A 20,951-nucleotide genomic window follows, 5' to 3' on the forward strand; every position below is an offset into this window, starting at 1 on the left:
AGCTATAAATTTAATTCAAAATAGAAAACAAAAAATATTAATAAAATTAACTCTATCACCTCTTTGAAAAAGATTAATCAAATGGGAAAACAATAAAATTGCCAAAAAACACAAGATACAAATTGCTAATATTGAAAAATGAAATAGAGGATAACATTACAAATAGATGTAAAGAAATATTAAAGACAACTTCCATCCTCTAAAGTCAACAACTTAAAACAATCAAAACAATCACTAAAGATTTTATTTACTATTCAGTATGTTGTTATATAAAAGAAATGAGCTACTCATGACATAATATGGAAGAAAATTGAAAATACTTTACTAAGTGAAATTAAATGTACACAAAGTACATATTTATCTGATATAAACAGAGAAAATTTCCAAAATAGTCAAATAATAAAAACACTAAAGTATGGCACAAAAGAGGCATACAGTTGCCCAATATGATACAATAGAGAAATAAACCCATACAGCTACAGCCACCTGATTTTTGACAAAGATTCCCAAAATATTCACTGGGGGAAAAAGAAAGTCACTTCAACAAATGGTTCTAGAAACTGGATATGTACATCTCTCAACTTACACAAAAGTCAATTTAAATTGGATCATAAATTCCTTAATGTGAAATCCATAGACTTTGGAACTACTTGAAGAAAGCACAAAGAAAATATGTCAAGCTTCAAACACAGGCAGGGACTTTCTGAATGAGAATACAGATTCATCATAAATAGTAACAAGAATTAGCAAATGGGATTTTAAGGTATTAAAAAACTTCCAGACAGCAAAAGAACTAATTAAATTAAGCCCTACTGAATGGGAGGAGATCTTTACCAACTAGTCATCTGCCAGGGTATTCATATCAAAAGTAAAGAACTCTGATGTGGGAGGTTCTTCTATTTATTGGTTAATTAATAAAGAAAACTGCTTGGCCTGATAGGTCAGAACATAGGTAGGTGGGGAAGACAGAACAGAATGTTTGAAGGAAGAGAGAAGTGAGGCAATCACCATGCCTCTCCTCTCTGGGTCAGATGCCATGGAGCCAGCCACCAAGTCAGACATGCTGAATCTTTCCCAATAAGCCACCACCTCGTGGTGCTACACACATTATTAGAAATGGGTTAATCAAGATGTGAGAATTGGCCAGTAAGAGGCTAGAGCTAATGGGCCAAGCAGGATTTAAATGGATACAATTTGTGTGTTGTTATTTTGGGTGTAAAGTTAGCCATGTGGGATCCAGGCAGGATGAAAAGCAGGCCTGCTAATCTCATCACTACAGAATGGCGCCCAACGTGGATAACTGCATCCACAGGAAGCATGAGAAAGCTTGGGAAAGAATAGAGTAAAGCATGTATTCTTGGTGGCAGCAATTTCTTGGGTCTGCTCTGCTTGCTAGAGGCAAGCAAGTGCTCTCATCTAAGAGAGGCTTCCTGACTCAGCTTTAGCTCCAAAACCATGCAGCTCTTTTAAGAGATCCTGCCACGAAACACTTAAACGGTGTTGATGAAAAACTGAATGCATGCTTTTCAGTTTTCAGCCGTAGCAGGAAAAGAGCTGTGCCATTTTAAAATGCTGGCTTTCTGGGCCATCCTGACAAGGCAAACTCTGACTCTTTCAGGCAGGCAGTCTGACTGAATATGGTCTGTGAGCAGAATGCTGCAACTTGCTTGCTGGCAGGGACCGTGAAACGCCATAGAGTTATGGCAATAAAAATGACTACAACTTGTACCTCCGCCATGAGGCTGGAAAGCTAAGGAATGGGCTGGATCCAGCCGCCAAAGTCACAGCTTTACTCCTACCGATATTGTTTGGTAAATTAAAGACTCATGTGGTCACAAAAAGAGAGATATACAGTAAAAGAAAGATTCAAAGTAGAAGAAAACATCTAAATGGTTTACAGTGTGTTAAAAATATATGCAGGCTAAAGGTTAAAGTTCTTAAAAGAAAACAACAACAACAAAAAAAAAACAAAGGAAAAAGAAAAAAGTTGGGTGTGGTGGACATACCTTTAATCCCAATGCCTGGGAGGCAGAGACAGATAGGTCTCTGTGAGTTCAAGGTGTTGTAGCACACACCTTTAATCCCAGCACTGGGGAGGTAGAGGCAGAGGGATCTCTGTGAGTTCAAGGACAGCATGGTCAACAGAGTTATCCAGGACAAAGATATACAGAGAACCTGTCTCAAAAAAAATAAAAGTAAAAATAAACAAAATAGAGGTTAAAATAAAGCCACACAAAGATGGAAAATACACAGAGAATCTTGATGCTGTATACTATTATGCTCTCTTTAAATTGTTCAAATGCTGAGGAAGGAGCAACAGCTGCTAAAAGATATTTGTTTATAAATGCTGCTGAACAAATCCAACATATTTTAAAAATATTTTAAAAATACCTTGACTTCAGAATTTGAATCTAAGGATATGACACCTTGGAAAACAAAATCCTTTTGTTTTCATATAGGATGAGACCCTGTGGATTGCTTCTATCCCAATATGGTATGATAGACCAAGCCCTCCTGAAAGGTTGCTGTGAACACCCTCAAAAAATTACTTTGCTCAACTGTCGACTGAGAGGAACCTAGCACACAGGTTACAGCATGAAATATCTGATTAACAGTGCCCCCATTCAGCAGGAAGCACTTTGGAAAGAAATAACTGTGCCCATGTTCCCAAATATTGTTTATAAATGTTCTTTTACATTTAAAGGGGGATATGATATAGATACGAATAATTTGCACTGATATGGATTTTGCTTTAGTGATTTAAATTCAAGGTCAATTTTGTTATATGTATATGTATTTCTGATCTTGATTAAGGTATTGTGATTGTGTAGTTCATTAAAAATGTAATGTATAATTAGGAAATATAGGTTGTTAATGGATAATCATCAATAATAGTCAAGCTTATAGTCATGTTAGTTAGATTTTCTAGATATATAGAGATATATTTCAATTAGATAGACAATCTTCATATCTTTCAAAGACTACAGAATATGACATTTAATGTTTTAATAACTTAGGGCTTTTCATGACAATGAGACACATCTGCTTCTGGCAGCACCAGCTGCTTCAAGAGGAAGATGGGCATCAAAGAGGCTCCCTATGGAGTTTGATAGCCATTTGGGCAAGAAACTGCTCTTGCCTTGACTGTTGCATAAACTGGACACAGAGAACCCTCAGAGAGAGGACTGCTAAACTTGCCTAAAGGTGAGATGGTCTTTCAAGGTTCCTGATTTATAAAAGAGTCTGCAAGACATTCTGCAGGACACAGCAGATACTGACTGAAATTTCCTGCTTCATGGAAATATCTTCTGTAAACTATGGGCCTGTAGGCCGAAGATGGATGCCCCAGTGGTACAAAAGAACTTTGGGTAACTCTCCAGACAGCGAGATGTCTCTGTCATTTCTAGAGTTTTGTAAGTTGCTTACTTCTCATTTACTTAGGTAACATTATATCCTTCTGGAGTCTTTGATGGAGTTGAAGAATTGATAGATAGTTATAGTTGTTTTCCTTTGTTATGATAAAGATAAAATAGATATAAATATTGTAACTGTAATTCTTACTTGATAACTGTCTTGTTATATGTAATTTTGCTATGTTAAAGTTAAAGCCTTCCTTTTTGTTTAAACAGAAAAAGGGGAAATGATGTGGGAGGCTATCTATTGGTTAATTAATAAAGAAAACTGCTTGGCCTGATAGGTCAGAACATAGGTAGGCGGGGAAGACAGAACAGAATGTTTGGAGGAAGAGGGAAGTGAGGCAATCACCATGCCTCTCCTCCCTGGGTCAGATGCCATGGAGCCAGCTGCCAGGTCAGACATGCTGAATCTTTCCCAGTAATCCACCACCTCGTGGTGCTACACACATTATTAGAAATGGGTTAATCAAGATGTGAGAATTGGCCATTAAGAGGCTAGAGCTAATGGGCCAAGCAGTATTTAAATGAATACAATTTGTGTGTTGTTATTTAGGGTGTAAAGCTAGCCATGTGGGCTCCGGGTGGGATGAAAAGCAGGCCTGCTCATCTCATCACTACAGAACTCACAAAAGTAAACACCAAAGGAACACTTAATACAATCAATAATGGAAAAATAAATTGAACCTAGAGTTCTTAAAAGAAGCTCCTAGCCAGCAAATACATTAAAAATGTCCAACATCTCTAGCCATCAGTGAAATGTCAATGAAAACTACATTGAGATTCCATGTCACCTTAGTTAAAATGGTTTTAACTTAAAAAATACATACTGACAAGAATGCTGAAAATGTGGGCCTTATATACTACTTTGTATGAGTACAAATTAGTGTAGGCATGAAAGAAATCATTAAAGAGTTTCATAAAATTTGAACTACCATGTGATCCTGCTCTACCACTCCAGGTAATATCTCCAAACAATCAAACTAGAGATAACTACATCATCCATGTTTGTTGTTCACTATTCCTTATAGCCACGAAATGCACTCGGTCTTAACATCATTTGTAGGAAAATGGATCAATCAGGAGGACATACTAATAAAGGAACGAATCTATCTACCTATCTATCTATCTATCTATCTATCTATCTATCTATCTATCTCCAAGTCTATAACTTTTCTCATATGTGGAACCTAGAAAGGATATTCAGTTAGAAAGAGAACTATTTGGGTAGAAGACTATGATTAGTATGAGTGGGAAGAGTCAGCAGAGAGACAAAAGAGCATAAGAAGACTCAATATGATATACGTAAATGGAGATTCAATAAAATTGATGATATTGTATAAGTAACACATACTAATATAAATGTTGAAAAATCAAAAATTGAATGGTTTGTACTATGAAACTTCAAAATTTTTAAAGATGTAGTTATCATCCGACTGTACTATTTAGGTCAAAAAATATTAAGGATAGAGTAAAGGAGCAGAGTACATGCAGAGCCAGTTGACTTTAAACAAAGTGAAAATGGCAATTTAATGAAGAAAGGATACACATTTTGATGAAATATGTTATAAAATTGGATATCCATGTGGAAGACAATGAACTTGGATCCATTCTTTGCAAATTTACAAAGAATAACTAAAACAAATTATAAATGTATATGTAAAATTTAACATCTATAAGTCTTTAGGAGAGATGATGCAAAGAAGGAAAAATATGATCCTTTATTAAGCAAAGATTTTAGATTTGGCAATGAATTCATGAAGAATTCGACTTCATTAAACTTTACATTATTTGATCTTATAAAAAACTATTAAGAGAAAGAAAAGACAGGCCCATGAATGTAGAAGAAAGCGGCGGGGCTTCGTCCTCGCACCTGGCCGCCGGCTAGCTTTACACCCGAAATAATTACACGGAAACTGTATTTTTTTAAACACTGTCTGGCCCATTATCTGTAGCCTCTTATTGGTTAATTTTCACATCTTTCTTTAACCCATATTTAGTAATCCGTGTAGCACCACGAGGTGTGGCTTACCAGGAGAGATCTTAACCTGTGTCCATCTCGGAGAGGAGAAGCATGGAGACTGCATATCGCGACTGCCTGAAGCGGCTCCCCACTCCTGCTACCCAGCATTCTGTTCTGTCTACTCTGCCTACCTAATTTTCTGTTCTCTTAAAGGGCCAAGGCAGTGTCTTTATTAAAAATGAATGTAACACATAGACACTCCTCCATCACATGAAGAGAAAATAATTTGAAATTTATGCCATTTTTAAGTTTAAACAATTTGACAATCCCTCTACAGAAGATGATACAATAGAAAGGAGGAAACAAATGAAAGAATATTAAACATCATTAGCAATTATGGAAATCTTCATTAAAACCCCAATAATATACCACTACACACTTACTAGAGTAACTAAAAACCAAGTCACCAAGAAAACTCAAGCAATAAAAAGTTCTGAAGAATATAAGCGTAAACAGCTCTCTTCAGTTGTTCCTGGAAGTGCAAGCGGCATAGCCAATTTGGAAATGTGGCTGCCTATTTTCTAAAGTGTTAAACGTACACTTATAAGACCTAGCATCCCACTGCAGAACACTCACTCAGGGGAATTAAAAACGTTTGTTTTCACAGTAAGTAGTGTGAGTACTTAGAGGCTTTCATCTTGTTGTCTTGCTGGAGATTGAACTCTGTCCTGTGCATGCTAGGTCAGTGCTCTATCATTGAACTGCATCTGTGCCCCATTGAAGGTTTTCTAATTGTCTCTCTGAATTTTCCAGTCCAGTTTAAGTATGCTGTGTGGCCCAGACCAGCCTTGAGTTTAGGATCGCCTTAGCCTCCAGAATAACTTGGGTTACAGGTTCAAACTATGACGTTAGGTGTGCATGAAAGTGTTTGTTTTTGGTTTTTTGTTTTGTTTTGTTTTGTTTTGTTTTTTTAGCTGTTTTCCCAATAAACCCTTAAACTGGAAATCCCCAACCAACCTTCTAAGTGAAAAATATATAAACGATGTGTGGAACATAAATTTAAATGAATGCTAGGCAACAATTAAAAGGATGGAACTAAATGGAAACAAAAATTGGCAAATTACAAATCCATTCTTTTCAGGTGAAAAAAATTACACCTAAAAACCTTCAGTCTCTAAATTATGGATGACATCTTGGATAATAGCGAATTCAGAAGAAGAAAGCCTCTGAGTGGTGGCTGGAGACTAAAGCAGAATGTTCTTACTCAAAGGCCTGAAGTTTGCTAGACTGATAAAAATGTTCATTTTCATGTTCAACTACTGGTCAAAGTTGCATTATTATAAACATTTTAGTATATAAAAAGTATCCCTTAATAAGCCTGTCATTGAAGACTGTCCATTACATAAACAAAAAGGATACACACACCCAGACACTCAAAGTATGACTAATAACTTAATAAAAGCCAATTGTAGTGACATAAACCTGTTATTCTAGTAACTGGGAGGCTGAGACAGGATTGTGAATTCAAGGCTAACCTAAACTGCATCATAGGCTGTGTTTCAAAAAAAATACTGAAAGGTAATGTTGAGAATGTGACTGATGGAGTAGCGAGTTAAAAGTGGGGAGTCGGCAAGAAGGTATTCTGAGGGACAAGCAGAAGATTTCAATGGGTAGAGATGTTTGCAACCAAACTAGCTCTTGCAACCATATCTATGGGTGGAGGTGTCCTGATTGTATAAGCACACTTACACTCCTTTTTAGCAATAGCCTGCTCTGTCATCTGATTTTCCCCTCCCACTAACACACTGAGTCACTGCCCTTCCAGAATTTCTATGCAACACAAACAAAACAGTCCCAGCAATTGTGTAGAGGATCTGAAAATTGAAGGCTAGAGTGAATCCTTTGACATGCTATTTCCTAGAGATTTCCACTCCACCTAAAAGATTTTGATAGATATAGTAAAAATAAATATATCCAAATTTAATTAGTTAACTTACATATTGTATTTGGATATTGCCACATATTATTGTTATTCTTTCAATTGCTTTAGTAAGTAGTACAGAAATCACTTACCATCCAAAATGTATTTGACTGGCTTTCCTTTAACATATTATACAAGAGAAATGTGAATGATACTTTGAATTCTCTTAGACTTACTTTCTTTGAACTGAAAGAAATGTAGCTTAAAATGTATATGGGAAAACAATTTTTTGAAATGTAACATCAATATATATTTGTGTAAATAATACAAACACTAATGGTGTAAATATGTTCTCTAAAAATACAAGATAATATTACTTCTTTTGCACTGATTTTTACAGTTTCTTATGACTATTTGGGTCTGCTATTGACTTTTTGATTGTCACATGATTACACTGTAACATTACCACTAATTTGAGATGGAAGTATTTCCCAGAAAGTAGTAGTAAACATCTTCAAATAGAAATGATTTAACATCTTCAAATAGAAATGGTAGTCGTAAGACTAGTCTGTTTAGTAACGAACACACCTCCTAACCAGGTGGCTGCATGCCATTGCTAATTATCCAATTGCTTAATCTTAATTACACCTGTTCTTTTTAAAGCAAATGAGTAGTAGAAAAGATAACACATTTACTCTCTCTCTCCATATATATATATATATGTAATATATGTATGTAATATATATATATATATATATATATATATATATATATATATATATCTTATGCTGCATATGCCCCAAAACAATTTAAGGACCCACATTGTTTATCTTCACTGGAGCAAAGAAATGGAAATTAAATAAATGACTCAATTTAATAGAAGTTAAATTATCCACAGAGATCATCCATCCTATTTACACAGAGTTTATCAAATTGTAATAATCAACTAAATGCCTCCATGGTACCCCACCTCCCTCAACTTTTCTTTTTTCTTTCCAAAACCCCTCTAACTTCTGCCTTGCCACTGTCTTCTCACCCCTTCTGCCCTTTCATTCTCCCTCTTGACACACTTACTCCCTGCTGTCCCTCGAGAACTCTTTTCTATTCCTTGCATTCTCCCCTTAACTACCTGGCTGTATCCTTACCAGGCCCAGCCCCCAAACCTATGTCTCCTTCTGCTGCCCTTTATTACCTTGTCCATTTTCCTGCTTCCATGCCTCTCTTCTGATTTAAGGACCATCTATCAATAATTACCACCTATTAATTGACACTATAACATAAATATTCTTTTCTGGGTATCTTTTATTTAATTTCTGAAGTTAAACTTATTCCATATTTGACACTTTAGGCTACTGGACTTGTGAAACTCAAGCTACTCACCTTTCATAGTCTTTAGCTCCTTAGTCCTTTGACTGAGTTCCTATTGTAATTTTTTTCTTGTGTCTGTTGTTTTTTTTTTATTTTCAGATCAAAATAATCCCTATATCAAAGTGACATATTCCTATCTGTGAATCTTATTTTCTGCAGTTAAACTCTGTGTACGACATACACAGAATGATAGACAAGACCTACAAAGTGCACTGCTTGTAGCTATATGCTAAGATCTCCCTGTTCCTATTGTAATTTTTAAAAATAGTAAACATATTCTCTGCTAGTCTCCTTGGAATATTGTTTTAAAATGTGAGTGCTAGTATGAGTGTGCTTAATAAAATGTATAATTCCAAACATATATGATCAATAATGTTCATAAAATTTACAAGAAAATATTTCTTTGTTGACCAAGTGCTTAATTCTAATACAAGAAATAGGGTTGTGAGTCTAAATATGATAAGATCTTGATTTCAGCAAACAAATGATTTATACACTATCTACTTACATATCATAATTTTTCTATTCTACCAGTGTCCTACAATAAAAATTTCTATCATGTAGTTATGATAGTACTATGAAATCTAAATATTCTTCTATAATTATTGAAGAACGAGCAATAGCTAAACTACAGAAAGAATAGCAATGATCTGCATTTATAAAAATACATAAAATTTGAGGATACATTGATGCAAGCCTCTAAAGTATAGTGGCTAACATATTACCCCTAGTAAATCACTTAGAATAGCAATACTAAGCTCCAGTTGCCTAAAACAGTTAGTACAACGCATTTATTCAGGAAAAATATCAAGCCTGTCTTCAGCAAATAAGCAGCGGTTTTCAGAGTATTAGGTCACAGAAGCTCACTCCTGACTACCATCTGTTATAGGCAATCGACAGGCTCATACATTTACTCACCCACCATTTTTATTTCTAGAATACTGAATCTCTCTCATTCTTATTCAGACAGATTTAAGACCCTGCTATTTTATAAACCATACACGAGTGAATAGATAGGTGAGGAGAGCCTTCAAAATTTATTTGTTCAGTGTTTGCATTCATGTTAACATCTCAAATAATGATACTTATCAGTCCTAATTGTCTTCCTGTAATATGGCTATTTACTCAGACCTGAATTACTGTCATACATTTATTTAGTGTGTTGTATAGAAAGGGAACAGTGCACTATTGATCTCAATTTGATTAGAACCAACACTCGAACACTTACCAGAGGCATGAGACTCTGTTTAGATTAGATGATCTCCATCTAGCATAAAAGCTAATATGCCTCCAATTTTGAAAGCATATTACTTTTGCTTTTCTGCTAGAATTTCTAAAATAATCTCTATTTTTACTTCCATGCATAATAGGTAAATTAGAATTAGGTTTATTATATTATATATGGTGTGTCTTCTTTCTTTGAATAAGTATCCTGCTTTAGAAATATCCATCCATCATGATAAATAATCCTGTCATATTTTTTGAGATAAAAATCAAAGTGCCAGAAAATATTTAATCAACCTGATTTTATAACCTTTATAGAAATGAACTGTGTATCATCACCAAGTCAGGCTCTGGAAAGTTTTCTGTTTTCAATATTGATAAGAATTATTTCTGGCTAAACTATTTATGATTGTTTCTTGCTTTAGTCTCCCCAGGAACTAAACAAATGGGCAAGTATGGTTTACATAAATAATATAAAACTTAACTTATTCTATATTTCTGGTACTTTTCCCCACTGAGTCTGAGTTATCAATACAAGGAAAACTGCAGTGCCAAGAGCTTGGCATGATCCAAAATGATCATGCCCAAAGTGACAACTGCCAATTTTGTAACTCTCGTCCCTGATCTGAATCTTCAGAATGCTTTATTTTCTATGCTGTATTTGTGATGAGGGGAAGGGCTGGAACTATTGTTTCCAAAGGCTGACAGAGTATATTAATGAAAGTCCTTAGCTACACTCCTGCCAGCACTATTTGACTACAAACTTGATGTTAGCATCATTAGTCAATACGGGAAATTGTTCATGGCAACATTTGATCCAAAATCATCTATTCTTCCCATAGAAGTCACAAGTCAAAAGAAGATATGTTTGGTAAATCTTATCCTGTATCCATTTACTTTCCCTTCATGTCATTTCTTTTTGTAGGTCCAGCCTAACACCTAATGCCCAGGAAAAATCCCAGCACCTATTTTGTATGCATGTCCTTCTGTTGTTCATATTTAGCCTGTGGAAAAAAAAAACTATAGGGTATCAGGCTGGGCATTTAATGGAGTATACTTAGAACCTAGCATACTCAGAGTCTAGGTTATGGGGAAAATAGATGGAGCAGAAAGGATGAAGGTGGAGGAGGAGCATGAGGAAGAGAAGGGAGGGACTGTAAAAAAGCCTTGAAAAGAATACCAGATGACAAAAATTCAAAAAAGTATTCTGCAATTTGATTATTATTTTTTGTTTCAATAGATAATTATTCTAGTCAACATTCATAGACACTTTGAACATTTAATTTTATATGGGGATTTAATCATAAATGATAAAATATGAAGTATACAATTTCTAAGTAGATGAAGTCAAAAGTCTGCTCTATGGTTATATCAAGAAAGAAAGCTATCTTTGGCAACTCTTTCCTAAATAACTATATTTGATAATATTTTGCATATATGCATTTATTCTTATATCTATTCAACCAGTATTTCTTTAGCATCTGTAGACACTATCCTCATCCCATATCTTGGTCAAGACTTCTTTAGCCCCTTTGGACTCCTTCTTGTTACTTATTCCATTTTGCCAGGCACTTGTGCCATCAAAGCAACAGGACAAAAGAATATATATTAATATATAAATAATGTATAAATAATAAATTATCTAGGACATAGAATATGATATCCATGTTGAGAATCTAGATAAGCAACAGCAACAAAAGCCCCTAAAAATTAAGATCTGAAGAAACCTGTAGTTAGTAACAGTGTGTTGATATCCCTTGTTAAAAATGTACAATATTAATATAAAATTTCACTAAAATATGGAACCAACCTAGGTACCTGTCAATAGATGAGTGGAAAATACACTATACATACACAATGGAGTTTTATTCGGTCATTAAAAAGTGAAACTATGTCAGTTTCAAGATAGTGAATGAAATTGGAGACTTTTTTGACAGAAAAAAGCCAGAATCTGAAAGATAAATATATGTTGTCTATTATATGCAAACACATACACACATGCACACATGACATAAAAGTAGAAAGTAATCCTGAATGTGTTTAAGAGGAGGAAGAAGGGAGAAAGGAAGACAGAAGTTGGAGAAATAATAGGGAGTAACAGAGGGAAGATAACTATTTTGTAATTTCTCTCATATGAAGATTCTCAATTTATATACATGCATAAAGAAAACTATTCATTGGAAAAGGAAACTAGTAAGAGGGAGAAGGGGAAAGTGAAGATGAGCAAGAACAATTTTACATATACATATGAGAGAATGCATAATTAAACTCACTAATTGTATATAAAATCATAAAAATAAATTATAAAAAGGTAATTATGTGTAGGATATATATTATTTATAATATCTTAACCATTTTCTATAATCCTAAAACTATAAACCTAAAAATAAAGATACTTATAAGAAAAAGAAACAAATTAGTGAGAGAAAAATAAGGGCATATAGGAGCCATATTTCTTTAATAAAGTATACAATGAAAATATGTGTAAGGTAAGTTACAAATACAAAAGAAACCATAAATATTTGGGCACTCTCATAATCACAGTATTTAGAATATGAAGATAAAAACATCAGGAGTTCAATGGCTAGCATCAGCTCTGTAAATGAATTAAGCCTAGGCTACATGAGACTCTGTCTCAGAAATATATATATATATATATATATATATATACATACATACATACATACATAGATGAAAACAGATGAAGGTGAGTAATAGCGATATACATCTGTGATTCTAACATTTGGGAGGCTGAGACAGGGGGCTTGCGAGTTGGAAGTCGGGTTAGTTTATAAACCTAGACTTTCTCTCTAAAATGAAACAGCCATTTTCTTGCTGCTCTATGCTTAGTCGCTAGGAAATAGAAACAACCTAAATGTCCTTTAACGTAAATGGATAATGAAAATGAAGTACATATACATTATAGAATACTATTCAGTTGTACAGAAAAGTGAAATCATGAACTTTGCAGAGTAAATGATTGTAGCTAGAAAATATCATACTATGTTAGGTAACCCTGATCCAGAAAGACAAAAATCACATATTTTTTATCATTAGAGGCCACTACCTGCAAATCTTCAGATATTATTACATACCCTGGAGTGACTACAGAAACCAGGAAAGTAAACTAGAAACATTGTCAGAAGATGGGGGTCTGAGGGAACAATAGAGGGGAATAGCAGGATATTAGTGATCTGATAGAGGACATGCAAAATGGGGAGTTCATTAGGGAAGGGAGAAGGAGGAAAATGCATAATAAGTATCAATAAGGGTAAAAACTAATAATAATAAGACATCTGAAAAAAGTCATAAGGACTAACTACACAATATTAGTGAAATTATGGTTTTCAAAGGAGACTCTACAACTACTAATTTATTAAACTAGCATAATCTCTAACAGCAATCTATAAATATTTGTACTTGTACCATTTTAGATAAGTGTAGCCTTCTCCTCTCATCAAGAAAACTCTGCTTTGAAACAGATGGAGATCACCACAATAAACCACGGCCATAAAAATTCAGAGTTGTAGCTCCCAATCCTAATGGATACAAAGCACTCACAAAGGTTCAGAGAACATTGGGGGAGAGGGAGCAGGAATATTTTAAGAGCCAGAAGGTCAGGGTGTTTCCTGTGATATTCTGTTTACTTACAATGTCAGAAGCTACACCTATACAATCTCACCAACATGACTGCCCAAATGAGAGCTAAATAAGGATGGCATGAATGAATGTGCCAAAGAGGACAAGGAAAAGTGGATGAAGTCTCAACCCTATACAAAGGCAACTGAGAAAAGCTGAGAGTGAGAGAGGTAGCCTTCCCCAGGGAAGAGCACACTAACTTGTTGTCTAGTCGCCATGAAGCCAGCCACCAGGTCAAACATGCTGAATCTTTCCTGGTAAGCCACCACCTTGTGGTGCTACACAGATTATTAGAAATGGGTTAAGCAAGATGTGAGAGTTAGCCAGTAAGAGGCTGAAACTGATGGGCCAGGCAGTGTTTAAAAGAATACAGTTTCCGTGTAATTATTTTGGGTAAAGCTAGCCGGCGGCCAGGAGCTGGGTGGCTGGAAGTGGGCCGCAGCTCTCACTACAGTAAATAATCAGACCTTCCTAGAAAGTTGAGACTGGAAGACCACTTAAATCCATGAATTTGATGCCATCGTGTGTATACAGTAAGAAAACATCTCAAAATATAAAGTAAAACAAAACATGCAGCAGCACTATAATAATCCATTTCAAGCTGTATCTGAAAGTCAAAAACCAGTATATATATCTTAGTCTCTAGCTCATTAAATCCTTCATCTCTATCTTCATGCTACTTCCTAACTTTCTGGTCCATCCTAAGTCTTTAATGATGACTCTTTCTCTAAGCACCTCTGAAATATAGGCATTATTTTCATTTCTCTCCCTCTCTTCCTCCCTCCATGCATTCCTCTCTCTCTCTCTCTCTCTCTCTCTCTCTCTCTCTCTCTCTCTCACACATACACACACACACACACACATACCCACACACCCACAGCACATCACACACAACCCCCCCCACAATTTCTCTGTATCTTAGCATCTGTCCTCCTGTCATCTACTCTTACAACTTCAACTGTCTCATTTTCTACCAACAATCCTTGTCACTACTCCCAGTCATACCACTCTCTTGGGTTCTAAGGATGCTTTCTGAAAGTCTGCTAAACATCTACAAATGTCTCATTTACCTTAATTCAATGTGTTACAAAGTAAATTAATCAATTTTCCCCTCATAAAAATTTTCCTATTGATCTTTTGTGCTCATTCTGCTAATGTCATCATCTTAATCATAGTTCTTTGTTCTAAAATCTTTGTTGTCTTTAATTCTTCCATCTTTCTCAATTTCACATATACTTGTCCAATTGTCAGCTCTGTGCAAATGAAGCCAGTAGTTTTCTTATTTAAAAAACCTTCCTTGGTCTTCAAAAACAAAATCCAAACTCTTTAAATGATCCATGAGGCTTTGTATATAAATTTATCCTCAGTTTGCAGTGTTTTACAATTAATGCTTTTATCCATATCACTCATTTTCTATGTTCTCAGAATTTGTTCAGCTAATTCCTTGTCATATACTGATGCCCAACACACAGTTTTCTTTTCCTGCAAATACCTTTTCCTAACTCTTTCCTTTCATCTAGATCAGCTAAGTACTTGGAAGGAACTCTATGTTTTATATTTGTACCACTTATCAGTAATGACTAACACAAATAACACATATTAGAACTTGACTTCAAATTGCAGCAGTTATGTAACCAGTACTTAGCACCAACAAGTAACACCACTCCCAAGTGCTTTTGAGAAATAAACAATATCTGTCTTGTTGGATTGCATATCTTCAGCATTTGTATTGTTCTCTGACCCATAGGAAATGGTTATGGCAAAGGAAAATTCACAAATGAGTGAATTTCTTGACTGTTCTCTCTTCTTCTTTGCACTGCTGCCAGCTTACTCACTCAGCATTTGTCACCTAGACTATTTTGAGAGCTTTCAAGTGAACTTCTTAACTTTCTTTCTCAACCTAAACTATGATTCTAGCTTACTAATTTGCTAAGGTTTTTTCCCCCCGTTTAATCTCTCTGGTTTCTCACAGATGTATTCCTCCTGCAAATATGTTATAAAGGACACTGAGATATTTCCTGACTGTGGAAGTTCATGATCTCATATAGATGAGAGTCTTGTGTATTAGTAATACTGAAAGAAAACAAACTGTATGCTGTCAATATAGAGAATGAACTATCCTTGGCAGAATTCAGAAATATCAAAGATGGGATCTTAGAATTAAAGGTTTAGATTTGGCTTTGAAATAAGGGTAATATAACTAATATAACTTTCCTAATACTTACATTTGGTTGGATATAGATGGCCATGTTATATCCTAGCTTTAAAAAATTCAAACATAAATTATCACATTCAAGACCAAATCTAAATTCAGAAGCATACAAATTCTTGTAGGAACTGGTATCTGCATTACATGCTAACATCATCTTCTGGTATTTATTTTTATTTTGTATTTTTCCAACAATATTATCTTTCCTTTATCTCACTGTTTCATTCTGCATCCACTCCTAATGACTTCTGTGTTTCTGTGGTAGGCAATTTCAACTTGAATTCCCTTTTAAGGCTTCATATTTGACAAACTAAGTAGAGTTTCTGGTTTTTTGTTCCTTTAGTATCACATTTTTTTTTTTTTTGGTTTTTCGAGACAGGGTTTGTAGATCAGGTTACCCTCAAACCCACAGAAATTTGCCTGCCTCTGCCTCCCAAGTGCTGGGATTAAAGGCATGTGCCACCACCGTCCAGCTAGTATCACATGTATTTTCTTCATAACAATTCAAGTCTGTATATATTTACTTACTGTGAAATCACTTGACTATTATTTAATTCCCAAAGTAAAGTGTAAGCTATAAAATTGCAAGGCTCAGGGAAGAAGAGATGATTTGACAATTAAGAACATTTGATGCTCTTACAGAAGACCTGAGACCTGAGATTTCTTTGCAATACACATATAGTGACTCACAACATTCCATAATTTTAGTTTCAAATCTGAAGTCCTCTTCTGGCTACCACAGATACCAGGAAGACACGAGGTGAATACACACACACACACACACACACACACACACACACATATATATATAGGCAGGCACTCATACACATAAAAATAAATTTAAAATAATTACCAACCTGTCTACTCTTTGTTGCCATTGCATGGATCTGACATGCACCACGATGAAGTTTATCTCCATATAACTTTAATCAAAGAGTATACTTTTTATCATGTATGTACTTATATTAATTACATAAGCCTTTATACATGTTTCTTTTCTTTACTACTTTAAAAACAAAAAGATACTGATGCAATTACATCTATAGAAAGATGGAAACAAAAAATATTTGTGGCTTTGCAAATTTTTCTACAACTATGCAAAGTTAAGTACAAAATCTTTAAAGATTTTCTGTTTATTTTTATTTTATTTTATTTTATTTTATTTTATTTTTTGGTTTTTCGAGACAGGGTTTCTCTGTGGCTTTGAAGCCTGTCCTGGAACTAGCTCTGTAGACCAGGCTGGTCTCGAACTCACAGAGATCTGCCTGCCTTGCCTCCCAAGTGCTGGGATTAAAGGTGTGCGCAACCATCGCCTGGCTCTATTTTTATTTTTTGAGACAAGGTTTCTCTGTAACTTTGGTGCCTGTCCTGGAACTAGCTCTTGTAGACCAGGCTGGCCTAGAACTCAGAGATCCGCCTAACTCTGCCTCCCAAGTGCTGGGATTAAAGGCATGCACCACCACTGCCTGGCTTAAAGATTTTCTGAATGACAATGAGCCAAATTAGATTCCAAAATAAACTGTCATAAAATAATAAATTCATTTTTAAATGGTAGCATCCATTAATTAATAATTCTTTAGACAAAACATTTTAATACCCCTTTTTTGATAAGCAGGTAGCAGGATGATATAGCTACAGAGACTTGTATGCAAATTATGTTTTGCCCCATATTTCATGTAACTTTGGTCACTTTTATTGTCTTAGCTTTCATTATTTCAATTTTTAAACTTATTTAATTAATTATATGTATTATGTAGTGTACTTTTGAGAATTATAAAAGATAATGTCTACCACTACTTGGGGCAAGGAGGGAGATGATGATGAAGGGTATTCTATAAATGCTTAATTATTCCAGTTATTCCAGTGGATATCCATTTTGCCATTGGTTTGTCGGATCACATGTGGCCAAAATTCAAATAGTCATATGGCCTGTTTCTTGTGGTTTAAATATACCATCAATTCTAAAATTCAAAATTCACTGAATCTGCAACTTGTGCCACAGTCAAATTATCAGGGTAGATTTGCCTTCCTGGATTCCTGCTTTTGTAAGTAAGGCTAAAAAATTAATTATGTTGCACTTTCTACTGCTGTAAAGCACTTGCAGCTATAAAATAATGCTGTTGATTCATTTCTGTTCACAGTTTCAATTAACTGCTGTTAGAATAAAAATACATGTTTGCAATGTGGAAGGGGCCATGTAATTATTCAGCCTTTTCTGTTTGTAGCTGCTTATTAGTATGCTCCACATGTTTGCCTTTCTTCCACTTCAAATGCTAATTTTAGAGTCCCATTTTCATTATCGAACACCTTTAGGAAAAATTGTAACACTAAGTATGACAGACATCTTGAGTCTGCCATGTTTCTCTCTTTCTTAATGAGCTTGTCCTCATGACAAAAATTTTAAATTCATACTTATTTTCAAACAATATCTTTCTTATCAAAATTCAGTGAATTGCTCATTTCATTAGTTATCACTAGTTTCAGTTAACTTTCAGGCCACATAAACTGAAGGAGAAGTTGAGGATTTAAGCAGTTTTCTGAATAAATGTTAGATTTGTAAATATTTAACACTAATATTTTTCCAGTTTTCAAGCAAAACTCATAGTTTGTTTAAAATATACAGGTACTATAATTGAGGTCAAAGAGGTCATTTTTTTGTTTGAATCATGTAGATAATTGCTTCAATTCTCCACTTCACTTTGTGTGAAGTAAGTAATTGAGTGAAATTTCAACTGAACATTTTACTGAAAAAAATGACAAAATGAATGTTGATTATCTTTAAGCCAAAACAAGTAGCTAATTGCCTGAAATTACCAGTTGCTTGGTCATGTAACCTTGGTACATTTAGACATATCTATGATGAAATCGGAGAAAGAAAAATAAACATCACTTCAGTATGCCTACCCTAGCTTTCAGTCACATGCACTCGATGAGTTAATAGCACACTAAACATGGCCACTTTTCTCCAATTTCTGGTTTTATCTCTTAAAATAAATGATTAAAGAATTTATGTCTATATAGAATAAAAAATTATAGCATCTTAGCAGCATAATTTATCTCAACAAATTGTCACAAACATCTGTTTTGCATACAGAGAAAAATTATGAAAGTAGAAATCTAAGTACAAACAAGAGTAATCTGGTAAAACAGAAAGGTGATTGTTAACTAGAAATATTTTCACATAATTTTATTTTGCATGGACACAGTCTTGGAAGTTAGGATAAACAAATGAAAGGCACACTGGAAGCCAGGGGGCGGGGGAAGGTTGGTGTTAAATATTTACAAATGTAAAAGAGATCTGGGAAATCTTAAAGTCTATGAAGCTGTTTAAAAACACCCCAGGGCAAATGCTATCAAAATTATAATGAGAAACAAAATGGATGTTTAGGAATCCAATTTTCCCCTTTGAACTGGTGGATGAACCTTATTTAACAGACTTATACTACTTAAAAGGCTTTCTAAAAATCTTCTAATAGACTGTCCACTTTGCTATATGACCATTCTGTACTAAAATCATTTCATAATGGTAGCTTTTTGTTTAATTCTGACAGAGCTCAAAGGGGAAATTTTTCACCTATATTTCAAATAATAATTTTTCAGTGTTTTGAAGTGAGAACTATGCTATGGTAAAACCAGCTTCTGACTTGCTGTACTGTATTAGTCATCTCAAGATTTATTTGAGAGAAAATGTTTAGGGGCTGTTTAATCCATTCCTTCTACCCTCATTTAATATCGCTCCAACTATTTGAAGACTTATGATTAAGTTAACCCTTCAGATATTTAATTGCATTTTATAAGGACAAATTTTTATATAATTTTCTAAGAATTTAAAAGGAAACACTTTGGCTTGTTTTCCCTATACCTTGCCCAAATACTCCATATATACATAGATAGGTCATAGATGCTGAAATTGAGCATGTTACTCCTTATGAAAGGCACAATAAAAACTTAGATATAGAATATGTCAAGATTACATCACACACACACACACACACACAACCATGTTCATTGTTTGTGATCATAGGACATTCTATCATTCTACTATTGGCTTTTCTGACCTGTACTTCCCAAGGGCTCTACACAATTATTTGTTATATTTATACATAACCAGTTCAGGGCCATCTTGTATTTATTTCTGTAATCTGGTATTCCTCTGGATTTGAGTTTGCCTTTAATAGACTTTGTTTTGTTTATTTTTACCCACATCAACTTGTCAAAGTTGTTTGGAATCCCAAACTTAACCTGTTACCTCGATCCCTAGCTCTGAAAAGGCAGAACTGACTGAACATGTATAAATTCTTTAGACAAAGTCACAAATGTCATACTGCTCTTTGCACACAGTCATGACACGGAGACATTCTACATTGCTCACTCTTCTGCCATTTAGTTATAGCATAACAAAACTCAATACCATATTTCTATAGATTTTTACCTGATTTTTGGATCGTCGACGACATTCAAACAATGGAAGGCAACAACACAGGCTCAAGTTAGAGTTGACCCTATGGCCAGATGTTCTACGTCGTGTCCTTCTAGAATTCATCATGCCTTAAAGTTGGTGTAGTACAATCTGAAAAAAAAAATATGACTTGGGGTAAAACAGTGAAACCATAGCAAGCAGTTTAAGACATGAGGAAGGAAAGGTCACAGGGTGAGAGAAGTTATCAAAATTTGAAATCTCGCCTTAATCCCTGCTCTTTGGAGATTCTGTAGTATATTTTCTAAAAATACAACAACTCATAAGTTGCATCTTTTCTTGGAAAAGAGGAAAAGAATGAAGAAGAAATGGTGAATGACAGCCTAACCCCTACAAGCCTAGCTTTAACATGGCCCTCAGACTCAGAAAAAGAAAATAGGCTACATTATTCCCTCTTCCTCTATTTTCTCCTGGGACATTCATTTACCCTTTCTTATTTAAATTCCTGGCATTCCCATCTCAGAACTGTCTCTATCCCTGGGCAGTTCCTGTCATAAATATACTCTTCCAGCCAGCTCAGACTTTATTGGCCACCAGCCAGGTGGCCAGTTTCCCTCTACCAATAACTAGATTTTCTCTAATTATACAGCATTTAGATGCTACAAATATCAATATGAGTAAGCAATTTGAATGTTGAACCCTACTGACAACATCTAGTATATCATTAGCATTAAATGTATATTGTCTTAATAAGCTAGTCTATTACTTTATCAACATACAAAAGTGTCAAGGACATG

The 20,951-nt window shown here is 34.7% G+C and overlaps 1 protein-coding gene across 2 annotated transcripts in view; it reads right to left on the bottom strand.

Annotated features, from left to right (window-relative positions):
• Window positions 1–20,283, bottom strand: part of Rps6ka6 (ribosomal protein S6 kinase A6) — a 130,267-nt gene extending 109,984 nt beyond the window's left edge. For both annotated transcript variants that reach the window (XM_038316373.1, XM_038316374.1), the window contains exon 1: window positions 20,170–20,283. In XM_038316373.1, the coding sequence (XP_038172301.1) occupies window positions 20,170–20,283 (114 nt within the window). The remainder of the gene's footprint in view (window positions 1–20,169) is intronic.
• Window positions 20,284–20,951: the final 668 nt, after the last annotated feature.

This window comes from Arvicola amphibius, chromosome X (genome assembly GCF_903992535.2).
Source record: "Arvicola amphibius chromosome X, mArvAmp1.2, whole genome shotgun sequence".
Taxonomy (NCBI): Eukaryota; Metazoa; Chordata; class Mammalia; order Rodentia; family Cricetidae; genus Arvicola; species Arvicola amphibius.